Source organism: Mesoplodon mirus (genome assembly GCF_964341445.2).
Source record: "Mesoplodon mirus genome assembly, chromosome: 9".
NCBI classification, from domain to species: Eukaryota; Metazoa; Chordata; class Mammalia; order Artiodactyla; family Ziphiidae; genus Mesoplodon; species Mesoplodon mirus.
In genome coordinates, this window is record NC_138985.1 from 17,943,966 (window position 1) to 17,963,309 (window position 19,344).

At 41.4% G+C, this 19,344-nt stretch overlaps 1 protein-coding gene across 1 annotated transcript in view; it reads left to right on the plus strand.

The window, feature by feature from the left end:
* GSAP (gamma-secretase activating protein) overlaps window positions 1-19,344 on the plus strand; it is a 91,974-nt gene that overhangs the window by 21,911 nt on the left and 50,719 nt on the right. Inside the window, exons 6-12 of the mRNA XM_082632316.1 lie at window positions 429-517; window positions 5,513-5,582; window positions 6,770-6,819; window positions 10,503-10,607; window positions 10,847-10,906; window positions 12,054-12,097; window positions 13,021-13,106. Of these exons, the coding sequence (XP_082488442.1) occupies window positions 429-517; window positions 5,513-5,582; window positions 6,770-6,819; window positions 10,503-10,607; window positions 10,847-10,906; window positions 12,054-12,097; window positions 13,021-13,106 (504 nt within the window). The remainder of the gene's footprint in view (window positions 1-428; window positions 518-5,512; window positions 5,583-6,769; window positions 6,820-10,502; window positions 10,608-10,846; window positions 10,907-12,053; window positions 12,098-13,020; window positions 13,107-19,344) is intronic.

Sequence of the window (19,344 nt, forward strand, 5' to 3'; positions counted from 1 at the left end):
GTAGCTTCTCTTGTGGAACACGGGCTCTAGTCGTGCGGGCTTCAGTAGTTGTGGCATGCGGGCTTAGTAGTTGTGGCTCGCGGGCTCAAGAGCGCAGGCTCAATAGTTGTGGCTCACGGGCTTAGTTGCTCCGCAGCATGTGGGATCTTCCCAGACCAGGGCTCGAACCCGTGTCCCCTGCATTGGCAGGCGGATTCTTAACCACTGCACCACCAGGGAAGTCCAATGCTGTTTTCTTTAAGTTTTAAGAAGTCTCAAAGTTTGGGTTTTAAGAAGTCTCAAAGTCAATTTTAAGGCAAATACTTTTGTTTGTGGAGTAGCTAATACAATAAGTAATACATTTTACATTTCCAAAGTTCAGACCTATGTGGAGGAGATAATTTGTGATATTCTGGACTTTGCTACTAAAAGCGTCCTTTACGTTATAGGTTCAAGGTGCTTAACTTTGTTGGTCGAGATCCACCCCATTAACAATGTGAAGGTTCTAAAAGCAGTGGATAGCTATATTTGGGTACAGGTAAGTGAGCATATCTTTATCATTTATCTCATTAATCAAAAAGCATGAAACCTAGAGGCAGTGGTGTTACAAAGTGCTTTCACACACATTATCACATTTTCCTCAAAGCAATCCAGTGAATGAGTATGGCTGGAATTAACAGCTCTTCCTTTGCAAACATGAAAATCAAAACTCAAACCTAGCTCTCTGTCTCTATTATATCATGGTTTGTCTAATGGTACTATAATGTTTTCACATGATAAAATATAGAATATCAAAACACATTTAAAGGAAGTTAAAAATGGTTTATCTAATGTGTTCATAGAGTTGACAGATTAAATACCTATGATTAAATGATATAATTAATCCCTGAATTTATCAACTCTGTGAATCCATGCAGAAGCACTGTGTGTATAACACAAGTAGACTAGATATAGTCAATTCTCATTACTTGCACATAGAATTTGCAAATTCTACTACCCACTAAAATTTATTTGTTACCCCAAAATCAATACTCATGGTGCTTTCACAGTCATTTGCAGACATGGGCAAAGCAGTGAAAAAATTTTCAACTGATGCACATGTTCCCAGATGAGGTAGAACAAGGTGACACTGCCTTCTTTTTTTTTTTTGCAGTACGCGGGCCTCTCTCTGTTGTGGCCTCTCCCACTGCGGAGCACAGGCTCCGGACGCGCAGGCCCAGCAGCCATGGCTCACGGGCCCAGCTGCTCCGCGGCATGTGGGATCCTCCCGGACCGGGGCACAAACCCGTGTCCCCTGCACTGGCAGGCGGACTCTCAACCACTGTGCCACCAGGGAAGCCCGACACTGCCTTCTTTTTTTTTTTTTTTTTTTTTTTTTTGCGGTATGCGGGCCTCTCACTGCTGTGGCCTCCCCCGTTGCGGAGCACAGGCTCCGGACGCGCAGGCCCAGCGGCCATGGCTCACGGGCCCAGCCGCTCCGCGGCATATGGGATCCTCCCAGACCGGGGCACGAACCCGTATCCCCTGCATCGGCAGGCGGACTCTCAACCACTGCGCCACCAGGGAGGCCCGACACTGCCTTCTTGATTCGGTTCTCAGGCTGCAAACAAAGGTTGTTTTCACAGTCAACTTAGTGCCACGTTTTTCACACTCTTTGGCTTTTCTTGGTGATTTCGCTGTTTAAAATGTCCCCCAAGTGTGTTGCTCAAGTGCCGTCTCATGCTCCTAAGTGCAAGAAGGCTGCGATATTCTTTTCAGAGAACACTTGTGTTAATTAGATACACTTCATTTAGACATTATCTTATAGGACTGTTGACTGAGGTCAATGCTAGCGAATCAACAGCATGTATGAAAGAAAGTGTCTTTGAAACAGGAACACACATGAGACAAAGTTTTGTTTTAATTTGTTGACAAAAATGTTGTAACTAGAGGCTCACACGTTCCTATCCCTGTATTTCCCTTGGGAGCAGTGGTTCCGTTTTCAGTGTGTTTGGTGACTTTATGGAACATGACTACCGCAGAGAACAAGAATCAACTATCCGTATTCATGCAGGGTTGATGCACAATTGCCTTGGGTAGCTTCTCCCTCCCCCCACCCACTCCCAGCCTCTGGCTGTGGGTCTCCCTCTTGCAATGTGTGTTGGGAGAGGGGATTGTCTCTCATGTGCCCAGTCGTCCACTGTCAGCCAGTCCTTACAGTGGTGCATTTCGCCACCACTCCTGGCTTCTCTGTGGGCCGCTGCTCCCTGCCAGACAGGGCCTGGCGTGGAGCTTCTAAGCTGCGTTCCCTCCCCCAGGAAGCCACTCTGTTTACGCTGTCATCAGTGCAGGGCTGACTGTGGGACACTTCCCTTCCCTGGCCTGTTATTTTGGTTTCCTTAGCATCTTTATCCAGGGCTGTGTAGGCAGTGGAGATATTATTGAAGGATGAGGCCAACTAAAAGGTAATTAGAGCGTAGGAAGGAAAAGGTTTTTACAACTGTATGGTTGCACTACATTGTGAATATATTAAAAATTACTGAATTGTATACTTAATAGTGAAAATTGTGAATAGTGAATGTTGTGTTATGTGCATTTTATCTTAATTAAAAAAAAATTAAGGGGCTTCCCTGGTGGCGCAGTGGTTGAGAGTCCACCTGCCGATGCAGGGGACACGGGTTCGTGCCCCGGTCCGGGAAGATCCCACATGCCGTGGAGCGGCTGGGCCCGTGAGCCATGGCCGCTGAGCCTGCGCGTCCGGAGCCTGTGCTCCGCAACGGGAGAGGCCACAACAGTGAGAGGCCCGCGTATTGCAAAAAAAAAAAAAACAAAAAAAAATTAAAAGTACAAGATGCCTGATGTCATCTGTAGGCCAAAAGAAAAGTCCCCACCCACATGAAGTGGACCCACACTAATCTTGTGGGCCCATCTCAGTTCCTAGCCCTGCTCCCCGCTCCTCAGGCTTAGGCCTCTGGAGAGAGAAACTCCTCCAGGCCTCCATCCATGGCAAATCCCCACCTTCTTCCTCTCTGCCTTCTGCTCTCCTTTAGAGAAACACTGTTCACTGTCCATGGAGTTTGGTCCTGCCCTGCGATCTCTCTCCTTTTTCTTACCAGAACGTCCATGATGATTTCCAGTAGTACATTTCCCTAAGTCTACATGTGCAGCTTTGACCCCCTTCATGGAGGCACTTCAGCAAGACAGTCGTGAGTGGGGTCTGGATCCCAATCTGGGATCCTTGGAGAGTTCCCCACCAGCATGATTGCATCTTCCAGATAGTTCCATTGGGTAATTACACACTCGTCTACATGCCTGTAGTACATACCTTCCATCGATGAATATTAATAATCAGAGTCTAGCTCGATATTTACAACATAAATATTTTCCTAATATGATATAATCTAATCTATATAGATTCCTACTCACAATGCAGACAAAACAAAACAAAACCCCACAAAATGTTGCACACTTTTGTAGAGCTCTGTCTGAACCCTGTCTATGTGTATTCTCACTTCTAGGCCTTGCTTCAGGGTTGCCTCAAATTAGAAAGAAAAACAACCACCACCTGAATGGAACTTTTAAAATTACGTTTTCACTGATTGCCTCAGAGAGACCAGGGAAAGGTTTAGAACTGGTCAGCACCTTAGTCCAGGTCACAGTTCTAAGCCAGCAGGGTCTGGCCACCTCTGTAGACCCAGGGGAGGCCAAATCTGTAGTTTCTCCTTTTTTTTTTTTTTTTTTTTTTTGCGGTACGCGGGCCTCTCACTGTTGTGGCCCCTCCCGTTTCGGAGCACAGGCTCCGGACGCGCAGGCTCAGCGGCCATGGCTCACGGGCCCAGCTGCTCTGCAGCATGTGGGATCTTCCCGGACCAGGGCACGAACCCGCGTTCCCTGCTTCGGCAGGCGGACTCTCAACCACTGCGCCACCAGGGAAGCCCTCTCCTTATTTTGAGGCACTGAGTGTTTGCTCTTCCATTATCTATGTGGTGTCACTCATCATTGCTTCTCCCCAACCCCAGTACACAAAGTATCCTTTTTTTTTTTTAAGATTTTTTTTTTTGATGTGGACCATTTTTAAGATCTTTATTGAATTTGTTACAATATTGCTTCTGTTTTATATTTTGGTTTTTTGGCCAAGAGGCATGTGGGATCTTAGCTCCCCGACCAGGGATTGAACCCACACCCCCTGCATTGAAAGGCAAAGTCTTAACCACTGGACTGCCAGAGAAGTCCCCAAAGTATCCTTATTGATGTGCACAATTTCACAAATCAGCAGATAATAATGTCTATATTATTCTTGTAGCTGAATTCTGCATTCCTGTCTATTTTACAGTTTTGAGTTTTTTGCTGTGAAGAATGGGATATAGTTAAAGTTTTGTTTTTCTGAAAGGGAAACTTGACTATAAGCAATTTTAAAAGTTGACCAGTTCTAGGGACTTCCCTGGTAGTCCAGTGGTTAAGGCCCCACCCTTCCACTGCAGGGGGCAGAGGTTCGATCCCTGGTCCGGGAACTAAGATCCTGCATGCCGCATTGTGCAGCCAAAAAATATAAATAAATAAATTTTTAAAAAAGTTGACAAGTTCTATTTCCAATTTGTCATTATGAAACGTTAGGACACCAGGTAATATATTTTGTCAGAATTTTCCCTTGTCTTTCGAGAGGCTGCAGGCGTTAAAACAGGGACATGAAAAGTTATGTTCTTTCAGTATGCTTTAAAGTTTGGAGGGAAAACCCAAAATTCGCCAGTGGATCTTACCTAGTAAGCTGTCTTTCATGTTGCAAAATGAAACTGCTGATTTATAGTTACCCTTTTGACGATGAAAGAATTAAGTCACTGGAGTTATCCCATGGCCAGTTTTCCCTCATTATCACAGCTGACAGTGTCAGGCCTTGTGTTTCTGGCTGCCTGCTTTGTCCTGTGGGCTGACAAATAAGGGTGGGCACAGAGGAGGAGGAGTGGGGTGGATCAAGCCTTTTCTTCCCAGTGGCAGTCGTTCTGTGCTTTGAGGTAAATCCTCCACCACTTGCCACACTGTGATTCACTATCCTTTCCTGGAAAGTCCCTGGTTCTGTTTTGCTTTTTCTCTTGCATGTGGGACTTTGGAAGTTGTCACGGAGAGTACATTCACTTGGCTCTCAAATTAAATACTAGGGTTAGCTGCACAACAGATTATATCAGTCACTCTTTTTTGGTGCATGTGAAACAGAACTTTCTGCACAAATGTTATTTAAATTGTTTCTGATTGGCTTCAGGATCCCATATTCCAAATAGGAAGCACCATCCCTAGAAACGGCTAACACTTTAACCTGTCTAAATGAATTGTGCTGGACCTGTGATCACTCCCCCCCTGGAAAACTGAGCTCCTGAAAGTGTCCCCTTTTCTTCCTTGCTTCCATCTGTAATGTGTGTGTGTGAATGTGATTCACCTAAACTATTCTGTGGTTCCCAGTCCCTTCTATGGTCTGTAGTAGTATAGTGATGAAACACAACTTTTGAAATAATTGTGTAAGCAAGGTAGTTGCTTATGATTCTGATTAATTTCCTTTTTACAGTTCCTCTACCCACATGTTGAAAGTCACCCTCTACCAGAGAATCATCTGCTACTGATTTCAGAAGAGAAATGTAAGTATATCGTGAGGACTTCATGAACGGCGCATCTCCCAGTGAAGCGTAGGAAAGGCGTGATGAATCTTCTAGCTGTCCACTCGCCAGTGCTGAGGGGCCACTGACCTTTGATGTCCACTGGAGACCTAGGACTCCTGTGGAAAGGCTTTCCTTCTGTCTCCACTTGTTGTTCTCTTAGGCTCTACCTCCGTAGATGATGGGCTCCTGCATATATGGATTTCCAGCTTGGGCACATGGTAGAATATTTGTAGAACAGTTGTACAGGTCATTTTTGCCTTCTTTAGTCCATCCTTCTTTAAGATGTCTCTCACAGTGGATAACCATGATTGAAGGAGAGAGGCTTAGATGGACAGAGGCAAAGGCATTAGAAGCTAGAAGAGCTCCATGGCAGAACTCGAGGACCCTTGGTAACTTGGGCAAATTCCGATAGAGGCAGATAAGATTGGGACATTGTTTAATGATGATTTCAAGTCGGGGGGAAGGGTGGAGAAAGGACAAACTTCACTGGTGCATCTTATCTAGTAAGCTGTCTTTCATGTTATAAGGTGAAAGTGCTGATTTATAATTAGAAGGACAAGTCTGAGGGGTTAGGATTGTGTTCGCTTCCTATACGCTCGTCCAATAATCTGTCTCATATTTCTGTAACTAGAATCAGCAGAAGGTACATCTGGCTGAATCTAAATCTCTTACTGAGAAAAATAGACCATCTGCACATCAATAAAGTGTTCAGAGTTCTGTTAATGACCCCTATACAAAGACCTCCCCCTAATATCTGGCATAATGAGTTTTCTCTCTGATGTTTTCCTATAAAGAGGTATTGGGTATTTGGAAATTGAAGATAAACCCTGCCAAATGAGCCCTCATTAGCCCTGTGTAAGACTGATGGTATAGGGGAGGAAAATACTTGTTAAGGGAACCCAGGGGCCAGAAGAGTTCAATGCTTCATGTATTGTTGATACTGAGGAGCAGACTAAATGCTGGACTTGAAACAGACTTAAAGGGAGGGTGGAGAAAGGTGGGTTTTGTTTTGAGCCTTGTGAGATTGCCATCTGTGATAATACTGTGTTTCAGCCAGTTGTTTAATCTGCTTTGCTTTTATAAAAAAATGTTCACAACTGTTAGGTGAAAAAAAGTACTCATATTTTTCATGAAGGTTAAACTCTCTATTGTTTCTTTTTTAAAAGATATTGAACAACTTCATATCCAAGTTACCCAAGAAGATGGAAATGGAGTGGTAAATATTTGAAATTCCTTTCGCTTTAGAGTTTTTTCCCATAAAGAGTGGCATTTCTAGCCTATTAAAGATGGATTGTTATAGAAACATACTACTTTATTTGGTGTCTTTCCAATTATAGACGTGCTGTTGTAACATGTGAAATGATACAAGCTACATGAAGGAGTTGATTATCTCCTTTCTATCTACCTCACCCCCCAATCTCAGTCTCCTGACATAACTACTGACGGCCTTGTGTGACCTTTCCCATGCCTTGTACCTTGCTCAAGGTTAGGTGTACAGATGCTGGGATTCAGTTGCTTTTACCAAAATAGAATCATAATATAAATATTAATTTGATGCTTTTGTTTTTGTTTTTTACTTAATATATCAGGGGTATCCGTATAGGTTTCTAAATAGAGAGGTAACTTTTTTCTCTAATTCTTATACATATATACACATACATACACATAATAAATGGGATCATAGCATATATGCTAAGGTTCTATATAGTTCAGTTTTCTTTTCTTTTTTGCTTGTTTTCTACTTCTCCCTTGCCTTTTCACCTCTAACTTTTGTTCACAACCTGGTGTGTATCCTTTCACACTTTTCTCCATACCTATATGTCTCCCATCTCCACCCCTGACACACCCAGGGGTTTGTTTATTATTCACTCCTTCCTCATTCAACTTTGTGGAATTACCTACAAGCACCCTAGAGCAGCTCAGTTCATTGTCTTTAGAAGTACAAATAGTCCCTGGCATGGATGTGCACAGTTTTGTCACTGTTCTCCCATGGATGGATATTCACTTGATTGCCTTTTTTCCCCCTTTTATTTGTTTGCATTACAAATTGTCTCAAATGTTTTTAGCTTTACATGTTTGGTACATGTGTTTCTTTGGGTTAAATCCTCAGGGATGGATAAGTGGGTTGATGGTTATATGCATTTAATAAACTTCAGCAGACTTTGCCAGATTGCTATCCAAAAAACTTGTAACACTTCAGTTTTGCAAGCAAACTATAAAAGTACCCTTTCCCTCTATCCGTACCAGTAATAGATGTATTTGCCTTTTAAAAAATCCAGTCTGATGCGTTTAAGTTGATATCGTTATTATTCGAGGTTGTGTTTCCCTTAATATTGATGAGGCTGAGCATCTTCTTTGCTTATTGGCTATGTGAATTGGTTTTTCTGACAACTGCTTAGTTATATCCTTGTCTGTTTTTTCCCGGGTTGTCTTTTTCTTGACAGTTTGTGTGAGATCTTAATATATTATTGATATTAAAATTATTTCCTTCAGGGCTTCCCAGGTGGCGCAGTGGTTGACAGTCCGCCTGCCGATGCAGGGGACACGGGTTCGTGTCCCGGTCCGGGAAGATCCCACATGCCGCGGAGCGGCTAGGCCCGTGAGCCGTGGCTGCTGAGCCTGCGCGTCCGGAGCCTGTGCTCCGCAATGGGAGAGGCCACAACAGTGAGAGGCCCGCGTACCGCAAAAAAAAGAAAAAAGAAAAAAAGGAAAAAAAAATTATTTCCTTCAATATTTAAATAGTCTGCATTGAAATAGTCCTTCTCTGATTTTAATTTTAAATTATGTGAACAAAATTGAAATGGGAGATGGCATTTATTAATTATGTATCTATGATTGAAAGCATCAAATCAAGAGGCCTGGCTGGAAAATGACCAGAAAGTATGTGGCTGGAGCTCTGGGCCACTAGTGGCTGAGTGGATGGCAGGGCCAAGACAAGGCCAGTGGTCAGAAAAGGGTCAGGCCAGAGAGGAAAGACCAAGGTGCAGAATCCCAAAGCCAGCAATGAGAATTTAGAGGAGAGAGTTAAATAAACAAGTTGGGGTCAGGAAGTGGAAATGGACACAGACAGGCTGGTTAGAAGAGGGGTTGGGAGCCATGAGAGACACTGCAGAGAGAGAGAGGCCAGGAGGCACCTGTCAGAGCCCAGGAAGGATTCTCCTGGCCAAGCAATACAGTCTCAGCACTCCCTCATCCACATGTGCCCTTCTGGGAGGCACTTCTGCCCTCATTCTTTTTTTTGCAGTACGCGGGCCTCTCACTGTCGTGGTCTCTCCTGTTGCGGAGCACAGGCTCCAGACGCACAGGCTCAGCGGCCATGGCTCACGGGCCCAGCCGCTCCACGGCATGTGGGATCTTCCCGGACCGGCGCACGAACCCGTGTCCCCTGCATCGGCAGGCGGACTCTCAACCACTGCGCCACCAGGGAAGCCCCCTGCCCTCATTCTTAAAGGCTTAGATGACAGCTTCATAAAGCCATGTGCAGGTCTGTGGAATCATCACAACATCCCTATACCATAGAGGTGGTATTATAATTATCCCCGTGATTACAGGGAACACGACAACCTAGACTCACAGAGGTGAGGAAGCTCTAGAGAGGGACAGAACGGCCATGTGAACCTGGTTGCCATGTTCCGATGATCATGTTCATGCTAGTATAGGCCTTTACCTGAGCGTTCCCAAATCTACCCTAACCTGAACAATTTCAGAAAAATGGAAACAAGATGGGTTCCCCAAAGTTAAGAGTCAGATAGGTACTGTACTCTTGGATCTTTTTCCAGCAAATTTGGTGGAACTAGGCAAACAAGAAACAGAGGTGTATGATTCTGCATGCCATGTCCTTCCTTGAGTTCCAAGTTAGCCTCATTGGAGAAATCCCATTTAGGATTAGAGAGGTTGAGGTATGACTATGGACCATTCTGATGTTCCCTTTTCCCCTTATTCCTTCTACATCAACTTGTCTTCGTTGTTTACTCATCTGTCCCGATATAGATTACCTTTGCTTGATGAGCAGTTTTGAGGAAAGTGAGTTCTTCATTCCTTGTATTACACTTATCATGTCCTTGGCAATTTACCCTTGCATACCCTGTTTCATTTTCCTTCTTTTGACAATTATTCCTTGAGTACTTCTACATGCTAGAAACAGTCAAGCCACTGAGAATGTAAAGGTGTTGTAGAAGAGTGCATACTCGTTGGGGTAGACTTATAACATTCATTAAAATGTAATTGTAATAGAAGCATGCCAAGGCACCATAGGAATACAGAGATGGGGAGCTTTGCCTTCATCTTGGGAGGTGAGGGATGGATTTCTACAGGAGGCAATGCCTAAGTTGGGTCTTGAAGGATGAATAGTTAAGTATTGCTGAGAGATGGGCTGTATCATCATGCTCATTGTGGAAGACATAAAGGTAAGAAGCATGACCAAAGACACATGAAGAGTTTATGGCAGATCTAGGATCATTGCCCAGAACCCTCCTCTCCCAGGCCTGAGTTTTCCCTTGGCCTAACAGTCTCTACCTTTGGTGGTAAAGCCCTCCAGACTGCAGATACCTGAGTGGGTTATGTCCAGAACAGGAAGCTCTGAATCTTGTGTTAGCACAGCTGTTGGTTTGTGGTAGGTGTGGCCTTGCCTTCAGCAGCCTCAGCCTGTCTGCCAAACTAAGAATAAAAATAAGATAGTTTATTGCAGAGTGTTTGTGAAGAGCAAGTAATGAAATGATGCCTTCAATCTTTTTTGGAAAGACTTTCCATGTGTATGTATTGGCAGTAGGGGCTACTAAAAATAAACTGTGGAATAATTTACATGTATTATAAAGATAGAATAAGCAAAATAATTATGAAACCCAGATATGTTCTCCTTTAAAATAGTTATTTATTTCTAAAATCTCTTTGCCTCCTCAGGTAATTAAAAATTCTGGCCATCTCCCAAGACAGAGAGTAGCCGAAGATTTTGTTTGGGCTCAGTGGGATATGTCAGGGCAGAGATTATACTACATCGATCTGAAGGTAAAAACTAGTCCACTGGCCCTCCTTTTTGTGGGAGTATTTTAATTTTGACATTATCGTTATTGTAATTTATTAATTACTTCATTTGCATTGATGGGGTGGTCGACAAAAGTTGATGAAAAATAATGAAAAGGTTTTCATTACTGTTTGATTTTTGGTTGCTTCCTTTTCTCTCTCTCTTTAAACTAGTGTTTGTTGATTTTTTGTTCATTTGTCACGTACTCTGTTTTCTTTTTTAGAAATCAAGGAGTGTCTTAAAATGCATCCAGTTTTATGCTGATGAGCACTTTAGCTTAATGGTAAGTCCAGAAAATGATCGGGCTAAGGAACTTTTACAACCCATTGACCCTTTTAAAGAGAGTTATTATCATCAACAGCATTTTAACATTCCTGGTCTTGTTTTTTACTCACTTGTATGAGCAAGTAAAATAGTTCTTGCCATCTCAAGACTTCAATTCTGTAATAAATGCAGTTAATATAGATTATTAGAAGAGCACACACAGTAAATTTCTGCTAACTGAATGCCTCATATTAAAGAAAAATGGGTAAGAGTGAGTATCAGTGGGAGGTAGTAGGCGTGGTTAATAGTAGATAGCTTTAGGTGATTAGGCATCATTTGATCCAAAAGAACATGTGAGCATAAGGTAAAAAGTCAATGAGAGGGCTTCCCTGGTGGCGCAGTGGTTGAGAGTCCGCCTGCCGATGCAGGGGACGCGGGTTCGTGCCCCGGGCTGGGAGGATCCCACGTGCCGCGGAGCGGCTGGGCCCGTGAGCCATGGCTGCTGAGCCTGCGCGTCCGGAGCCTGTGCTCCGCAACGGGAGAGGCCGCAGCAGTGAGAGGCCCACATACCAAAAAAAAAAAAAAAAAGTCAATGAGAGGGTAGAGTTCAGTCAGTACAAATCCAGAACCACTCCTGGAAAAGTTGTTGGGAGTGCCAGCCTTGTAGTGAGGAGTCGCAAACATCTTTCTCTGCGATGCACAGAACATTCTTCTTCTTGACTAGGGTTAACGTTGGTGTCTAATACCGATTGATGTCATACCATTACAAGAATTTCACTTGCTCCTGCTACCCCCTTCTTTGGACTCGCTCATTCTCTTCCTAAAGACACCCAGTCCTTCCCTCCTTACGTGATCATCGGTGTCTTCTAAAAGCCAACTTCCAACTGGCTTATTATAAAACCCATTTATGGTAGTCCAATCTGAAGCAAAGTTTGCCTTTTGAGAAATAAATACACATCAAGCTTGTGATGTATGTAAACTCCAGAATGTCCCCAGTGGACTTTCTGTCTGTGGATTGGGGGGATATCCTCTGAAGATAATGCTGGTTAAAGGAGCTCTTCATCATTAGGCAAGCACAGTGTTGTCAGGTTTGCACTGGTGTCCAGAACTATCATCCCTTAACTAATGTCATTTTTCACTTGGTTTTCTCCTGATTATTTTGACAGTTTGAAGCACCCTTGGACATATCATTAACTGAGTCAGGATTCAAGTAAGTTACTCATAGATTACTATTAATTTTTATAGACACTTGTGGGCAGAATGATTATATAATATTTAGACCTAATCTATGGTATGCAGATAAAAGAATAGTTTGATATTCTGTGTGTGTGTGGGGGGGTGTCATCTTTTCTGTTTCTGTTCTCTATAGGGAATATAAACAATGTTGTCAAGCATGAGCACAGGGTTTTTCCATGGAAAGTCAATCATATTGATTTTTCTTAGTCATTTATTTCTGCAGGGCGTCTCCATTTATTTTGATCTATGGAAGTGCCCTTCTCCCTGTGATTCAACAAAAGTATTCGATGAGTCAGAGAGAGAGCTACGTTTAGAATCAAACATCAAAACCCTTTTCTTGTTGCTATCAAGGAGGATATTGCAGGTCAATCCACTTATAGCTCAGCTGAGACTATTGCTTTACTTTTTTTCCTGTTTTCCTTTTTACACAAAAGGTGAGGTTTTTTTCCTCCAGATTATTTTACATGTAGTAAAAGCATGAGACACTTTTGAAAAAATAGACACAAGGCCATAACTGCACAGAAGAAATGAAAGTCTTCTTGAATTAATGGTAATCTCAAACTGTTACATATTTCATTACCTTTATTTCATCCTGTATGAATATTCAGTTCTGTCCATTGTGAAACATAATGTCAGAATTACTCTAAAATCAAAAAAATTATAAAAACATAAGTTGAAAGGAATATATATTTTTTTCTCTATTGCCAGGCCATGCCATTTATGTAACATGTATTTTTAAAAATTACTGTATTATAGTTTGTTTGTTTGTTTTTAACAAAAAGACATATTATCTACAGGAATTTCTCGAGGACATGTCTCTACTTCTATGGGTAAATTATAGTGGTTACTCACATCCTTTATGAGGGAACTTATTTGTAAATGCATTTATGTTCTTAGACTTGTCAACTTTGGATATGAAGATCTTGAAGACCAAGAGAAATTATCCAAACACCCAACCTTGTGTGTTTTTACCAACCATACAGGTAGAACCGGGTTGTATTTATCAATTTACTTAATTATACTTGAGTTCCATACATTTAGCCATTGTTTAGCTATATTGATCTTGAAAATAAAATATAATAGGGCCACACTCTTACATAAGTGATTATGTGGATATTTACATACCAAATTACCTTCTCCACTGTAATTGTATACATTTGCTGTCTGTATAAAAGAAGCCACAGTCAGATTATTGTTCTAATAGTTAGTTTTTGTATTATTGTTCTAATAGAGGGGATAGATTCATATTTAATCAAGCTACATTTTCTCACCTGCTCCATTTTTAACAAATGGCATACGATGATCGGGATGCTTTTTGTGTCAGGCTTACTGATGTTTAGGTTCTAAACCTATGTGCTTAGCTGCTTTAAGAGCTATATGCTATAACCTGAGCTGACAATCAGAGCTTCACATAAAATTGTTAGTGTACAGTATTCCATCTCTTAACACCTGTTTATTGTAGATAGAGAAAATAGAGAGGGAAAAAAATGCCTGAAAATGAGAGGAGAGCAGTATGATTACAGTCAATGAATCTGGTGGAAAAACTGCTCATTAACTGTAATAATCATCTAAATAATCAACTCTAATAACTAAATCTCATAGCCATTTTTTTTTTTTTTTGGCTGTACACGGGCCTCTCACTGTTGTGGCCTCTCCTGTTGCAGAGCACAGGCTCCAGCCGCGCAGGCTCAGCGGCCATGGCTCACGGGCCTAGCCGCTCCACGGCATGTGGGATCTTCCCGGACCGGGGCACGAACCCATGTCCCCTGCATCGGCAGGCGGACTCTCAACCACTGCGCCACCAGGGAAGCCTTTATAGCCACTTTTAACATCCCAGCTTGAGTGGACAGTTACCACTTAAGTAACGCTTAGACTAAAATTGCTTTCCTTTAAAGCCAAGTTATGTGGTATTCATTGAGCTGACATTTATGGAGCACTTACTGTGTGCTGGGTGTTGGGGATACAATGGTGAGCAAAACTGACCTAAACCTTTTTTAGTAGAGAGTTACTATTCAGTATGGATGTTAGGCGTTAAATAAGTGCACACGTAGTATTTGAATAGAGTCATGGTACATTTTATGAATGAGAACTACAGGAAGCCATGAGAGCATATAACAGATGTTTAATGAAGCTACTAATATCTCCAAATATGTTCTAGTCCAGCCAGTACCTTTCATTTTACAGAATGAAAACTGAAAATTGCTTCCTTTCCCACCTCACTCCTTCAAAATCCATCCTATAGTTTTTCTGTCCATCCAGGGTCTCCCTCAGCCTTGTAAGTCCCTCTATAAACCAGTCTTGGGGAGTTTAGGGCAGGAAATGATATTTCCCTTGAGACTTGAAGGATGTATATGAACTAAGAACAGGGTGACTGAAGTCGAGTGAGCAAGAGGGAGAGTACTGCGAGATCGTTGAAGAGGTAGGCAGGGGCCAGGTTGTACAGGGCCTTGCAGACCATGGAAGGGTTTTAGGTTTTATCTTAAGAGTCATAAGGTCATTAAAGTTTTTTTTTTTCTTCTTAGGACGACCTTTTATTTTGAGAATGCTCAATTGTACAGAAAAGTTCAAGAATATAATGAACATCCATGTACCTTTTACTTAAATAATCATATCATTCACAATGCTTTATCCTTTGCTTTATCATTCTCCTCTTAAATAGATAGCATTTTTTTCTTTTTGACTAAATCATTAAAGTAAGTTGCAGCCACCATGATACTTTACCACTAAATAATTCAGCATGTATCTCCTTAGGTTAAGGATACTCTTACATGATCTCATTTCCATTATCACTGAAAGAACTTAGCTACATTAATCAGTAAACTATTACATATTCAAATTTCCATAATTGTTTTTTAAAAAGTCCTTTTCACATGTATGTATATACGTGTATGCATACACATGAATAGATCCATGTACGCATATCACTTTTAAAAGATTCACGCGTTACATTTGGTCGTTTTGTCTCTGCAGTGTCGTAACGTAGACCGATTCCCACCTCCTATCTTCTGTCCCTCTTCTTCTCTTTTCACAACATGGACATTTTGAAGAGTCCAGGCTATTTGCCTTGTGGAATAGCTCACATTCTGGATTTGTCTGATCGTTTCTTTGTGGAAGTATTTAACTTCTTTCTCTTTCCTTTACATTTTCTGTAAGTTGGAAGTTAGGCCTAAGGTGTTGTTAGACATAGGTTAAACATTTTTGGTAAGAATATTTCATAGGTGATGTTGTGAACTTTATTTGCACCAGATCAGGAAACGTATAATGTAAGGATGTCCTGCTGTTAGTGACGCTAAGTTTGGTCATTTGGTTAAGTGGTAACCACTGCCTGTCTCCCTTGAAAAGGTACATTTCAACCTTTGCGTTAATAACCTGTGAGGTGATACTTTGGCATTAAATTACTATCCTATTCCCCAACAACTTTTCATCTGGTGGTTTTAGGGTCCATTGGCGGTCCTTCACTGAAGTGTTCTAAGTGGGTAGTGACATGATTAGATATGTATTTTGAAAAGATCACCGTGGCTGCTGTGTGAAGAATAGTTCAGAGGACGCAAGAGAAAAAGTGGGGAGATGAGCAGTTAGGATGAGGTGTAGTCATATATTTGAGATGAGGCTTGATCTGGGATGGGCAGTAGAGGTGGAGAGAACTAGGTGGGTTTGAGATGAATTTTGGAGATGGAACTGAGGAGACTTGCTATGAATTAGATGAAGAGGAATGGTTCTCAGGCTTCTGGCACAAGCAAATGGGTCAACAGTGGTGCCATTTACTGAGGTACAGTGGTTTTGGTGGGGCTTAGAAAGGGAGATTGTGAGTTTTGTTTTGCACATGTTAACTAAGAGACCTGGAGCTTAGAAGGGGAGTCGGGACTGGAGATGAATAAGTGTGGAAGTTGTTAGACCATAGCTGGCATTTGAAGCCGTGGGAAGGGTAAAGGATCAAAAGGGAAGAGGTTTAGGAATTAGATCTGGGAGCAAAAATATATAAAAGTTAGGTGGAACATCCGAAGAAAAAGGAAAAAGTATGGGGAGAGAAGAGGAAACCCAAGTGAGGTGTTATAGCAGCCAAGAGCAGAGGGAGTTTCGTAAAAGAGGGTGACTGTTAGTAGGTGGTGAGAGGTGGAGTCCATTGGGTATAGCTGCATGGAGGTCACTGTGAGTGGTTTGTGCTGGGTGATTGAGGTGAAATCCTGATTGTGATGGGTTAAGTGTCATGTGGAGTTGAAAAATTATAGCGGCATGTGCAGGCATGAGAGACGCAGCAGCTGACAGGGAAAGTGGGATTTAGGGAATATCATGTTTTGAGACAGAAGGGACTCCAGTACGTTTGAATGCTTACGGGATAGTTAGTGGGAAAGAAAAGATGACAATACACTAGAGGAATGACCAGTAGAGCAGATTTGCTTAGAAGGTGGGATGTAATGGGATCCAGAGCTCATGTGGTGGGACCAGGGTTGTACTTGACTGCCTTGTACTTGACTTTAAATCTGTTGGATATAAATAATCATTTTAGGCTTTTATTCTATGAAGCTTTTATTCCTTCTTATTTTATTCCCGTAGGCATGTCTCATGAACCGTAGCAGCTTATAAATAGGCTATCTATGACATAGCTTAAGAAATAAAATGTTAGGTTAATCTGGCACGAGATGTGAAAGGGTCTGTTTTTTCCTTTCTCAGCAACATCGAGGAGAATAGCAAATGAGCCTTGCTTTTCGCAGTCAGCTTTCAAAGAGAAAAAATAAACCTGTTTCAAATGGGATGCTTCCAGATTTACAATGAAATAAACCAGAGAAGCACCCTTTTGCTTTTCAACTAAGAAGTTGTCAGTTCATGTATTTCCCAAATTACTTTTCAGAAATAACTTTTTAACCTTTGTTGTTAAAACAAACAAATACCTACTTCAGCAAAGTAGGAATGGAGAAGAGAGCAAACAGTCTAATCCCTGTATGGCTCCCTCTATAATAGGGAGCTTAATTTTCCACTGGTGTGAAGAACAGAAAACATGGTTCATGAAAAAAAATGTAAGTAGACTCAGAGCTTTTTACAAACTCAACTTATTTCAACTATTTACATTAATGCTGATGCTCTAATAACATTGGATGTTCAGTTGTCACATACTGGTCATCGGGAGCTACTTTGTCCTTTCAGCATTACTTTTTACATTCTTGAAAGCATCTTTGTCCTGAATTTTCCTGCCCTAAGAAATGATATCTGCTACCTTCCAGGGAGTTAGAGGTTAAAATCTGGAGGCTGCTCATGAGAGTTGGTGATAGGCAAAGTGCTGATGTCAGGACACTTAAGTATTAAGATTATGAGTTTGTATAGATTTTTCTAATAAATTTTTTACAAATCAGGGACCTCCTAAAGAATTGAAGGAAAGAAAATACACTCCCTATCCGATAGTCAACCCTGAAGCTGTGCTTAGAGTTCTCCTGTGTGTTCTAAGTCCATGGTGGCTGTAATTCTTTCTTGTGCACCACCTACTGGGAGGTAGTGAGGGGTGAAAAGTGTAACTTCTCCTTCCTGTACATATAATTGCAAGAGTTGCCCTTCACAAGTTCCCAGAATTAGGCCTGTGTTTTAGCATTTTATAGAGCCTTTTACAATGAGATAATTTCCCTTGGAAAACTTTGTCCATAATAGCTTTCATTGTCCAAATGGTTTCCCCCAGGCTAGCCAACTTTGAGATGTTATCTTCATCATTGATGAATATTCATTACACATCTCTGAGTATGCCATTAAGAGCATGCTTTGTTTTTTCAAACTCTGACTTCCCCCAACTTGTAAATAGCAGCAAAATTATTCTGAAATAATAATAATAAAGCAGCTAACCTTTATGACCAGCTATAACTTCTTTGCCAGAGCTTTATACATACTACCTCATTTAACACTCACATTAGAACCATTCGAAGGAGGTTCTATGTTTTCCTTATTTACAACTGAGGAAACTGAGGCTTAGAGAATTTAATTAATATGACTCAGGCAAATTTAAAAAATACTGATGCCTGAATCTCACCCCAGAGGTTCTGATTTAGTTGATCTCAGGTGGAGCCTAGGCATCTGTGGGCCCAGGTAATTTTAATGTACTTTCAGAGTTGAGAACCAGTGCTCCAGAGCTATGTTGTCCAAGAGGGTAGCCACTAGCCACATGTGCCTATTTAAATTTAAGTTATTAAAATTAAATAAAATTTAAAAGAATTTCCTCAGTCACATTAGCCATCCTTTAAGTGCTCAGTAGCTACATGTGGCTAGTGGCTACCATTTTGGACAGCACAGATATCGAACATTTCCATTATCAAAGAAAATTCTAGAGATGGGACAGCTTTTCAGAGCCTGTGCACAGCCCATTTCCCCTTGTTGTGTCTTTTTTTCCCCCTTTGGGATTGGGAGAGGGGACTAAGCCACAACATAACTATTTGGAGATATTTGCTTATGAGATCTGAATATGGTTCTTGGTGTATGTAATTAGGTTAGTTTATTCTACATCTCACTTTCACTTTCTTCAAAACAAGAAAAATGATAACCTGAATTCTCTAAAGGATGGCGTGCCGAGGATTTTGCTAGAATGGAGGTTATGATCTTCCTTATATTTTTGACATTTCACGTTCATTCCTCAGGGTAGATTCCTAAAAGAAGAATTACTGGGTCAACAGGTGTGAATATATTTAATCCTTGGCAAAACTGTTTTTCAGAGAGATTGTACTAATTCACTCTTTCATTACTATTATTTGAGAATGTTCTTCCTACTGCTCGATTGACAGAATTGATTATCATTTTTAAAACTTGGCTAATTTGAAAGGAAAAATGTGGTGCCTTGTTTTAATTCTTATTTCTTTATTACTAGAGAGGATGAAGTTTTAACTCCGTTTGCTAAAAATGCTTGTGATCATAGAACGTAAAAGAACAGGATAAACCAGTAGGGTTTTTGCTGGTAGCATGTTTACTGTATAAAAGTAGTCAAAGTGGTACAAAGGACTTTTGTATCTCTTATAATTACTATTTTTGTATCTGCTTTAGTATAGCATTATTTTATTCTTAGCGAGTCTGCTGTAATTTTAAAGAAAAGGTATTATCATTGTGTGGTCATTAAGCATAGCAGTAATTTTAAATCTAACAGAATTGTTACCTTTTTTTTTTTTTTTTTTGCGGTACACGGGTCTCTCGTTGTGGCCTCTCCCATTGCGGAGCACAGGCTCTGGACACACAGGCTCAGCGGCCATGGCTCAC